Source organism: Aricia agestis, chromosome 4 (assembly GCF_905147365.1).
Source record: "Aricia agestis chromosome 4, ilAriAges1.1, whole genome shotgun sequence".
NCBI classification, from domain to species: Eukaryota; Metazoa; Arthropoda; class Insecta; order Lepidoptera; family Lycaenidae; genus Aricia; species Aricia agestis.
In genome coordinates this window covers 22368216-22380365 of record NC_056409.1, presented here as the reverse complement: position 1 = coordinate 22380365, position 12150 = coordinate 22368216, and the positions used below count along the sequence as shown (strand labels likewise).

The window sequence follows — 12150 nt, the reverse complement described above, 5'->3', positions numbered from 1 at the left end:
GCGCGGTAGTAACATATCTGGTTTGAGTATTTTATCATTGCTTTTTCAAGTAATTTCCCCCGTTTTTCCACATTCTACTAATTACTATGATCATCACATATTAGAATGATAAAATATAGCCTAAAGCCTTCCTCAATAAATGGGCTATCTAACACTGAAAGAATCATCAAAATCCGTTGCGTATTTGCAAATCGGACCAGTAGTTCTGAGATTAGAACGTTCAAGTTAGCCCTTTAAAATAATTTTCCCCGTTTTTTTCCACAGATTCCTCTATTTCTGCGCTCCTATAAGTCGCGTGATAAAATATAGTATATAGCCTTCCTCGATATAAGGGCTGAAAGAATCATTAACATCCGTTGCGTAGTTTTAAAGATTAAAGGGAACAAAGGGACATGGGGAAAAAAGCGACTTTGTTTTATAATATATGTATGTATAGATTATGTTTGTATTAAGTAATAACTATTAAGTTAAGCAATGATATTAATATTAGATGAAAAACTCAAAGGTAATAAGTATCAGTGTCCTCTACTGTTGAGTCTCTGGTGCCGTCAATTAAATAAGTGCTCATAATAATTGCTTTCTAGAGTCCTGTATAGTTTTGCAGATATATTATGCGTCACAACAGCTCATTCACGTTGTTATCAAAATCAAAAGTGATTAATAAAAAATGACCCACTTTAGTTAGTAGTGCAAAGTCCGCACCGGGTCCGCATCTGCGCTGTCCTGCTCCTTTGTGCGCGGCTGCGAGAGCGAGCGAGATAAAACCTCAAACTACCTTGACCTATATTCGTGTTCAAATTCTGGTAGCTTCCCGCCATTATTTGAAATTAGATAACAAAAACATTTTGCAACAACCGCAAAAAACTGATAGCAAGTTATGACATGTTAGCGTACTAATTGCACAATAATGAGTCTTAGAGCATTAAACCAGCTGGTTTAATGCTCTAAGTAATGAGTGACAAATGACAATAATTAATGGCAAACAAAACGATTTCTTGGTGAATAATTCAAGCTTTTGAATAATTGGTACGTTACTAATATTGTGTAATAATTATTAGTACATTTTATATTATTATGTAACACTGTGTAGTAACTCTTATTCAAAATTTACTAATGAATAAGATATTATAATCAAAATTATATCATTATAATATAATCAAACAATGGCGCCAAAATCTTGTATTGAGTGAAGTTAGTAGTAAACGCTGATTGGTGGAAAGCATTCTATGACGTAATCTTACCTACTAGTGATGTGCAAAACGAATTAAGCTTTAGAAATTAATTATTATATCTAAATAAAATGATAAGATTTTGAATAGGTCCGTGATCTTTAAAGTAGTTAAGTATTAGATGGTCCCATCTACTCTTCGACACAATTCATACCGTCGCGTCGATTGGTTTTTTGATAGTTTGAAAAAATGGAAATGTATGTTTAAAGTACATTTTCTTAATTAGTAATTTAGTAGTGGGAATACTTGGAACTAATACTAGTTTCTACAACCAAAGAACTAAATTTGACGTAAGAATGACGTTTGAAAGTCGCCATACTGGCGCTGATAGCAGTAGTGGGAGCAGTTGAAACTAACACTAGTTTCTACAACCAATAGTGCAAGTTACGTCAGATTTAGTTCTCTTCCCCCGCATTGGGGGCACTGATTCCGCTTCAAATAGGCACAAAAAGCAAGTGGGTATAATAAGTCTAGCGTACTTGTATAATGGAGGTCAGTGTCGACAGCTCTTACAAGAATATAAATATTTTTTAGACTTTTAGTGTACTTGTCTAATCAGTTGGTTTTTTTTTTGGACGCTTCACACCGTCAGTCTGGCCCGTGGTAAGTACCTGAAGGACTTGTGTTACAGGTACCACTACCAGACAACGGAAATATATTTAATACTCATATACCGCACATAAATTAACATTTATCTTGCTGTTTATTTGACCGAGCTTTGTTCGGTATTCGATAAAACACGAATAAAATGACATTTTCTTAAAAATGATTCCTAGCTAGATCGATTTATCGCCCCCGAAACCTCCTATATACTAAATTTCATGAAAATCGTCGTGATTTATTTACAAGAATTGCTCGTTTAAAGATATAAGATAATAATACTTAACTTTAAAATGATATCAGAGTTCAAAATCTTATCTTATATATTATGTAATATAACATTCTCATGTCACAATGTTAGGCAGCGTACTCCTCCGAAATGGCTTTACTGATTTTAATCAAATTTTATATGCATATCCATTGGGTCTGAAAATCGGCTACTGGGGTACTTTTTATATTAAATTTTGCATTTTTTATATCTTTTTATATTGATTTTTTATATTGCATTTGTTGAATAAATAATAGTAAATAATTACAACTCGAGACTGACGGCGATCGTTGTTTGTGCGACGGGATAGCGATGGACATTGCCATGGTGACAAACTTATTTAGTCACTTCAATAGAATAATACGGGTGAAATACTTTATATGGCAAAGAAACGTTTACGAACGAAAACACGGATAATTAGATAATGCCGTTTATATTTTTCAATTTTACTAAAAAAAGTTAGGTTTTATGGGAAAACGCGAATTGCCTTAGTAACATTGCACATTCTTAACGCAGATTGGCTTGATTTGTGCTTACTGGCCAAGTCTTATTCTGATTGGTTACTATCTTTTCCTATGTATCTATGAAGTATTACACCATAGAATTGTAAAGGGTAAGGTATGACAATGCCTGTTTACTTTTTATTTAACCTTTTTCTAATATCAACCATAACCTCAGAATTAGTAACCTTCAGCACTAATTTCAATTGTATCAGTCATTTTGTAATTACAGACACACTTTTAGATAACTTTTGACACTAACTATTTATCAAGTCTAACGGCAATTCCAAACACATTAAAATTTAAATATCAAAAACTGCTAACTCGATTACAAAAACCACCACAAACAAAACAATGCGTGACAATGAATTGACATTTAAAACGTCAAGTCTTCGACCAATCAGAGAAGATGTTGTTGTGTTAAATCAACCAATCAGTGTTTTTTTTTTTTCGATAATAACTAACTTCGATTCGTTTCGCAATCTTACTAAGACGACTCGCGTTTTCGCGAAAATACTACATTTTGTCAGTAAGATTGAAAAATGTAATCACCATTGTCTAATTATCCGTGTTTTCGCGAAGTCCCTAGAATTTTTGCGGTAATTCGACTTATCAAATCATCCTACGACACATGTATTAAAATAAAAATACTTATATTGGCCATTAAAAGTACAACACTTTTCTTATCAGCTGGTAACTGTCAATGTCAAAACTCCAAGGCAATGCTACCAACAGAAGAAGTCTAATTACAAAATGTTTAGACTTTAACTATAAATTCGAGACGAAATAGTTAAATTTTTACTTTCTTTACTTGTTCACGAGTTTTATTGAATTAAATGTACACAGTTCCTCCGTTTACTACATTAAATTAGATAAATAAGTACACTAAATGGATCTGTAGACAACTTCACGTTATCTATTTGCAATACAGCCGCAGAGCAGTACCGACAACGGACAAACGTGCACATAAAATTTAGACGTAATAGCTATAGTGTCACTCCTCATACTATATTTTAATATTTTGCCATTTAAATTTTTATTCCTCCCATGTTTTTGTTGTTTAAGTGTTAAGTGAATTTATCGTTAAATAAACAATGTATTGTGCCGTAATTTTGTATACAAATTGAAGCAATTACGTAATGGGAATTATGCTAGAGAGGTTTTTCGTATTGCCCTAAAATCCAACATGGCCGCTGACACAGGAATGGATACTTGCCCCAGTCCGGATCCGGAAATTTCGGATTCCAGAAAACGTCCACTCGATGGTGACTCGGAAAATGGGGACATCAAGAGGTCTCACTTCAGCTCGGGTGAGTACTCCTATTTTTTACGACGGACTCGTAATCGGTTACGTATTTGGCAAGCGATATTTAACATTGACACAGTGAGGTGACCCTGCTATCAATTAAATATACCCACATACCTATATACCCATACAGGCTAGATTCTCTATCAGCTACTATCAATGCGACAAAATGACTGTCAACACCGCAGTTTTTGACCGGTTTAGTCGAATATAATATTAAAAATGGATCGATAACAGCTAGAATGAGTCGATTAATGTGTTTTGAAGCTCGATCGTTGTAAAATGCGTACGTATTGTCTAATAAAGGTTGGAACTGATAACGATAATTAGTAGCCCATGTTTATTATTATAATGAATGCAGTGTTAAAGTGAGTCGTTGTTTTTTAGTTCAAGATTTGGTGACGGCCTTGCCCATGGCTAACGGCCATGCCAATCCGTCTCATTTTGGTGAGTCGTCATGATTATCGCTCCTCATCGGCTTTGTGGTTTTGGTGCCGCGCATGTTAAGGCGCGCACACACTTTCGCTCGTCCACTCGGTCAGCCGCCACCGCCGCGGGCCGCCCTTCCGACCAGTTTGTGATCACTGAAAGCCATTCCAATAATATATTTAAACTGGTCGGATGGGAGTTACCCCACAAAATTGTCCGACAGTCGATTTAAATCAAATACGCGAGGGGGTTACGGTGAGCCGCTGGCGAGCAGAGGTGGCGTAGACATTAGCGCCATTCTCATTGCACAGTAAACATTGCCTCGATGTCGTGAGTCCGTACCTAGCCACACCGTCCACTCATGCCTTAGTCGTCTCATCATCCGAGTGATCATCTAAATGTATAAATCTCTCTGCATTACTTCTAGGTTCACTTGCAATCTCTTCTTGAAATTTTATTTCACATCTGATCGCTTTATTTGCTTTCTTTATTTGGTCAACATCAAAACTAACCCGATTATTATAACAACACTAGAGTAATCTGTATCAGCGGAAAGTTATGTGTAATGAAATCGCATCTCATAGGCTCTAGATTGGCACCTTTTTAATTATTTCAGGTTTATTTTATTCTAAGGGCCTGTTTCACCACTTTGTGATAGAGTGCCGAATAGGCTATTCACAACTTTTTTGACAGATTCTCCATACTTTATCTGTCATGTTAAGTGGTGGATAGCCTATTCGGCACTTATCAGCAAATGGTGAAACAGGCCCTAAGCTACCATTCTCATTAAATTAAGTAACCCAAATTGAGTAAATTAAGATCCTAGATATTGTAAACATTATGGTCGATAAAGTAGTACAGTTTAAAGTCCATATTTTACCATAAAGAATATTATGTTAGTAGTTTATTTATCCATTCTAATGTATGAAGATATGCGAAGGTAGTCTACACAGTTTGCTTGAACTTTAAAAATTGTATTAATTTGGTAGCTGCTAAGGTTCATATTTGTATGGTCTTTTTTGTATAAATCAAGGTTGGTAGGTGCCTTTTGGAATCACTTAAGATGAATAGAAAATATGTTTACTCTGTGCAATGGCCTGTTAATTTTTTTTTCAAATAAAGGTTGTTTACTTTATTGGTTTTTTCTTTCAAAATTTTTTGCATAATCATTGGTCTATAATCCATTAATTGCAGACCGCAGTACAAATGGCTTCCAGTAGATGTTTAAGGCTTAAATAGCATTTCTCTTGTTTGCCATGAAATCCCTTGTTTAGAATGTACACAACGGCTTTTGTATTTCCTATTTTATATCTTCTGAAACTCTTGGAATGACTGTAATAAAGGCTATCCATATTTAATTAATTAGTAGAATGCACCTCAAGGTTATCGATTTCAATGTAAATGTTGCTTCAATGCCTCAATGGGCGTAATCTTGTTGAAATTTGAAATACTGGGCGTAATTTGCAAGTTTGAAATACTGGAAAATTAAGTAAAGATTGCAGGAACTGATATCAAACACAAATAACTCAATGTCTGCTCTTCTGAAGCTAAAACAACAGTAACTCACTTGGCCATGGCCATATACTAATGTTATTCCGAATTAAGCCACAGAAGCTGTCGTGAAGCAGCTACAGTAAAAATTCGTATCGAAATCTACTGTAGCGCTTACAGCAGATTTTACGTAGTCTACTGTAGGTTGACTATATAAAATCTGTACAGAGAAGCTCTTCAAGTTTGATTTCAGAATAGCCCCAAAGAAAAGTTACGTGAACCCTAAAACTTATATGAAAGCCGAACATTTCCGGCCTTGAAGACTGCATTTCCGACGGAGCTGTGTTGCGACTTGCGAGGGATGTGTTTTTAACCGACTTCCAAAAACGAGGAGGTTTCTCAATTATACGAGGTCAGGCAAAAGTATCAATTGTATTGGAATTCGGATCTCAAAACCATTTTCCTTTGTCCCACCGGACTGAGTTCCAGTGGAAACGCAGAATTACTCGGCCATTATTCGCAGCGACGAGCGCGAGAGAGATCCCTCAATCGTTTGTCGCTGCGAATTTTACCAATACAACTAGAATAGAAATTAGAAATACAATATATTATAGGGTCAAAGTTTCTTTATGGGATAATGGGACGAATTTCCTTTATCAATCTGCATTTTTTCCTAGACTAAGTAGAAAGAAACCAGATTATGCATGCCTGCAGGACCACACTGACTGATCAATTGTTGACTAATAAATAAATCGCGGACTACGTTATCGCTGTAAACTGCCCAATAGCAAGCTCTCAAACATTTGGCACCTAAGGACACTTCAAACTTAGCCCGGTGAAAGCGGTATCCGAGCAAACTAGTCACACGAAACAGTATTCGTTATCGGTAGCCTAGAAGATGCTTCGAAAGGAAAACTCGATGCTACCCGTTCAAAGAAAAGCATATAAAATGCGTATAAAAAGGACAGCAACAGCTATAATCAAGTAAACTAATGATGAATATCGCGAGTTAAATAGGAAAGCTAGGATCTTGGCAGTTGGCAGTCGGAGCCGGGCAGGACTCGGTCACGACTCACGCGGAAAATTAACTATGTAAAGATCATCTTTTCATATTTAACTTTACGCGCTCGAATAATTATTTATTGACTGTTGGATTACTATGGAATACTTAACTAATACAAAAAAAAATGTACAAATAATATGACTTTTTACAATTTCTAAATGGAGGCTACAAAACTATTCCAATAACGACTATCCCATAAACATGAAATGTATTTAAAAAGCAAAGTTAAAGCCGTCTGTGTACAATAAAATGATGAAGTAGAGTAATAAAGCATGATAAGTTAGGGTCGGGTCTCGGGTCTCGGTAAGCCGCGGTTAGTGTCATGGTTAGTGGGCGATACTTCTCGTCTGACCCACGCTTATTATAGCCCGCCACTCTGTTTAACTAAATATAATCTAATATTATGAATGCCAATTGCCAACACAATTTTAAACAAATTAGACCAGTGCATCTTAAACTTTTTCCGCGGACCGCCGCCGGGTCCGTGTGTGTCCGTATTTGTAGTGGATTTATCTATGAACATTTTAATTAGTTACCACAAAGTCTCATAAACTCTTTCGCTTATCACAGCGAGGGTGCGACAATATATTTTTTTAATAAAGGGATTCTTGAAAACGTTGAATTTGTATGAGTCCGTGGAATTGAAAAACTCTGAACTAGACGAAGAAGCATTGTAGAAATCTGAGAAAGCTTGTTTAATTGCAGCAGCAGCAGCAATTGGCTTAGAAATAGTAGACGTCTATTAATTACAACTTTTTTTCGTCCTGTGGTAGATTCAATTTAGCTTGGAACAAATTTTGATCATTAATACATCGTTTGTCGCAACTCGCAGATTGTGGTAGAGAGATTTTTGTTTACGGTTTATAAAACTGCTTTGAAAAAGCTTTATCTAACGTTGGACGGGGAGTTATTTAGTGTCTGTTCAGCGCTCTTTGTCACGATTTCCTCTATCCAGCCACATTCATATCCGGCAAGCGAGCCGGCCGGGAGTCGGGCGGACGAGCGGGCGCTATTGGAGTATGGAGAATATGCAGCGTCTATGACTGCCTTTTAGTGATAATAATCCGGCAGTATTATCAAAGCTTGCAAATTAATATTTAAAAGCGGTAGTCGTTGCAAAAATACTCGATTCAATAGCTGTTTATTAATATACAATGTGTCCCGACATCGGTAATCTATGGCATATTTTATCGACAAATTGGCTCTCAATTTTTTCTCTCTCACGGTTGTAAAATGGCAGCCATTTTAAGTCTTTCTCGGGCTTTCGCCCTAATCTGACCAGCGGGGCTAAAATGGTCGCTTTGGAGAATCACAAGAATCATAATAATTGCAATTCATGTCTACAACTCGACAAGTATTTAAATGAACGTGTCGAAAAAAGGAACTAACGCTGCCATCATACAAAAACGTCATTTTTGACAGTTCTCCTTTACGAGCAGCGCCACCGCCCACGTTCATATTTAACCTAGTCGCACTGTAGTAATTCGTACTAATTTGACATTTGTCAGTTTGACAGTTTTGACAATCCATTTGCTGAATTGATTGAGAGGAATTGCTAAATGTGACCATTTTATTGCCGCTGTACTTCTCATGTAAATATCCTATGAAGATAAAAAAAGGTCTCATTTGATATCTCTTTTGTAGACTACGCTTACACAGGCAATATGTTATAAACGTGGAATTAAATACATATAGAAAAACCAAAGTTTAAGGAAAAAAAATGTGTATTTTTTAATTAGTGGCTTTTTGTGAAAAATCTAGCGCATTAAACTGGTTATTTTTTATTTTAAAAAAATATCCACAGCCGAATATACAGTGTTTAACAAAAACTAGTGATAATACTTTAGGGTGTGTACATGTTCCTTGTAGAGAGTTCACTGTGAAAGTAGCAGCTCAGAATAAAATGAAGAGACTGTTTCTACCCGTAGAGACCGTCACCATAATCTTGCTTCTTAACAGAATATCTAAAATCTGAATACAGAGTCACTTATAAAGTTATAAGATTTAGATAAACGCACGATTCTACACGTTGCATATTTTTTAATACGTGGGGAAAACGCTAAGAAGCTACAATTTGAATCATATTAGGTAGGAGCTTTTGCCCGCGGCTTCGCTCGCGTTAAGAAGTATTATTATATACAAACTTTCATCCCCTATTTGAACCCCTTAGGGTTGGAATTTATCAAAATCCTTTCTTAGCGGATGCCTACGTCACAACATCTACCTGCATGCCAAATTTCAGCCCGATGCGTCCAGACTCCAGTGGTTTGGGCTGTGCATTGATAGATCACTATGTCAATCAGTCAGACAGTCACCTTTGAGTTTTATATATACATAGACTAGCTCGGCAATCGTTTTTCCGATTGACCTTTTCGAATATTTTAAATACTTACAAATCAAACCTAGAAACGACTTCTGTTGCTATAAAATCCTATGTGCGACATCTGTAATTCGTGATATTATGATTTATGAGAATAGGGAGCTGACGAAAATCGGAATACAAACCACCTAATAATAATTATGGAATTCGCCGACTTCTTATTAAGTCGTTCGAGTGCCAGCGCGTAGGAAATTATTTATGTTGAAGATTGAGTTATCTGATAAGCGCGAGTGGCAAATACGTGATATTATAAAGTAATTTGTTCTTATCTAAACACTAGAGTATCGCTATCAGCGATGATAGAGAGGTTGTACCAGTTTGGTGAGGTGAGGTGAGCTACTCGACGAGTGTACTTCCTGGCTGGGATATTCTATTTGCCTGCACCGTGCCGTTTAACGTGCACGGTGCAGGCGAATAGAATATACTAGCACCAGAGAAATATTTTTTTCTACAAAAGAATAAAATAAATCCAATTCTTTTATAGAAAGATAAGAGAAAAAAAGATTTAAACATAATTTTATGTCATGTAATCTATAAAATCTGTCAGTATCTCTATTGTTTCACATTTCTACTGTGGTAACTGGTAATGATCAGCAGCTTTGGCTTTTTATCGAATAAGTAATGGTTGCTGCCTGCTAGTAACGAGCCTATAATAGTATAATGGGCATTGTCCAAAAAAAATCACATATACTTTTTATATTTTTTTTTTCGTTAAAATAAGGTATTTTAAGAATACAAATTAAATAATTTTGAAATTCATTGGCTAGTTTTTTCTCAATAATTTTTTAAAGTTTCGCTCTGACGTCATCATCGGCGGCCAATTGACCTCTGTAGTGTTTTAAATTTCCTTTCAATTTTATTTATAATGGCTGGTTCGTCAAATGCAAGTTCTTATTATGTGAAAGCTGATACGAGAAGCTTACCAAAAGTTCGAAACGTAATGTTGGTCGAATTTATTGCTAATTTAACGCCATTGAAGGTCAAACTAAGGTTAAACATATTTGTTCAAAAATATAAGTAACTAATGGGTATTTTTTTCTTTTATATACAGAAAAACGATCACTGACCTTATTCCTCGAAATGTTTTTGTAATGAGCAAAATAAAAAAAAAATGGACAATCCCCATTGGCGAAAGAAACGTAAGAAAATTATAAGAAACATAAAACGAAAGTTTAACAGCTGTTTCCACACACTCGGCGGCCGGCGACGTCTAGTCAGTAGTCAATACAATGGGCCAAAGTTAAATCGTTTCATACAAGTTTCAAGGTAAACAGTAATTATTATTAATGGGAAATAATAAAACGAGCGAATAAAAAATTACTTTGCGACTGATGATGAACATACTGTTTTAATAACATGAGCGGTATTAATTTGACTAAGCGAAAAATAAACTATACTAAAGACTAATATTGATTTATAATAAAATCCAGAACGAGCTTACAAAATGTGGATTGCGATTAATCTATTTCAGATATTTAAATTCTATCCGAGCGACTTTATTACTAAGTGAGCGACTGGAAAAACATAGCGGGCAACTTCAATATTAAATATAGATTCCATTTTTCTAAGTGAGGTTATTTATTACGAGCTACTAAAAATTTCATTTTGAGCAAACTTTTATGAGCTGCTTTATTAATGATAATTAGTTACTGATATTCTATTTAAGGCTTTATATTTTATATTTTGATACGTGTTTTAATGAAAACTACATATTGTTAAATGCGTGCGAATTCGTATGGGGGCGATGCGACGAATCGTTGCAGTCAGGTGAGTTGGGCTGCGGACCAATACGACTTTTTTGGGTTAGGTTAGATGGCTACCCAGAAGTAGGTAGGTAGCAGTGGCGAAGAGTCCATATAACCCGATTCCCGTCGGCTTCTCTTTTGGAAAATCGAATCTATGGGCCAAATACATTTTTATCTAATAAATATTTTACATACTTAAAAACCTTTAAATTCACTAAACGCCTACAAAATTTTATATGCAATAAATTTTTCTCTCACTTGAAATAGTTTGAATTAATAATTAATCGCCTACAAATTTATATTAGGCAATGCAACGTGCAGGCCATCTCCGATAGAAGCCGATAAATTAGCGGGTTATTTCTTCATACAACGATATTTCATAGTAAGCATCTGTCCTTTTCATTCCTGTGAACTGATCGTCATGTTCTGTCTCGTTCTACCACGCGCCAATATACACGGAAATAAGCCGATACTCGGCGAGTTATTACGGAGACAGGTTAATTAGCAACGCACAAGTGCGAGCGAGTAAGATAAACTTCATGAAGTAAAATTGTTATGAGTCAAATGGCGGATGAGTGTTTGTAAACAACTTGTTTGTTTTGTGTTTAAATGTCGAATGTTATTTGTTAAGTAGCGTTAGGAAGAGTGCAGTGTCGCGAATTTAAATTAATTTGTATTGTGATTTGTTAATTTTTACTCGTACAGCTGAGACTGTTGTCTGACAGATTATTTGCTGTCGAAGGAAAGTTCGTTTTCCAAACTTAGTTTTGAATGACCGTATGTGCCGTCAGTCGTCACGCATACAACTTAACTCAGAAGGCATTTTTCAAAGGCATCATTATCAAACTTGAAACTCGAACATTGTTGCTGAGCATCAGTGCTGAGCGTTTTGGTAAGTAGATTTTTTACTCCGGCTACCCTTCCGAAAATATTCACCCTTCGCCACTGGTAGGTAGTACTCGAATATACGTCGAATCATAATTGAAGCCAGTTGTTTTTTTTGGTATAGGTCGCCATTAAAATTACCTACCCATTTCTTTGACGTTCCGTTAAGGAATATAATTTGTGTAATTTATTATTAATGATTTATATATATTAACGAAGTTTACACCCCCCCCCCCCCCCCCTCCATCCCTGTC

General features: G+C 35.7%; 1 protein-coding gene across 7 annotated transcripts in view; it reads left to right on the top strand.

Annotated features, from left to right (window-relative positions):
• The first annotated feature begins 3491 nt into the window (after positions 1-3491).
• LOC121726306 (RNA-binding protein Nova-1) overlaps positions 3492-12150 on the top strand; it is a 57611-nt gene continuing 48952 nt past the window's right edge. For 3 of the 7 annotated variants that reach the window (XR_006035518.1, XM_042113603.1, XM_042113602.1), the window contains exons 1-2: positions 3492-3907; positions 4291-4350. Coding sequence is in view for 6 of the 7 variants with exons in the window: in XM_042113603.1 (XP_041969537.1) it covers positions 3784-3907; positions 4291-4350 (184 nt within the window). In the remaining variant the exon portion in view is untranslated. The remainder of the gene's footprint in view (positions 3908-4290; positions 4351-12150) is intronic. The other 4 variants (XM_042113607.1, XM_042113605.1, XM_042113604.1 and 1 more) reach the window with 3 other exon arrangements.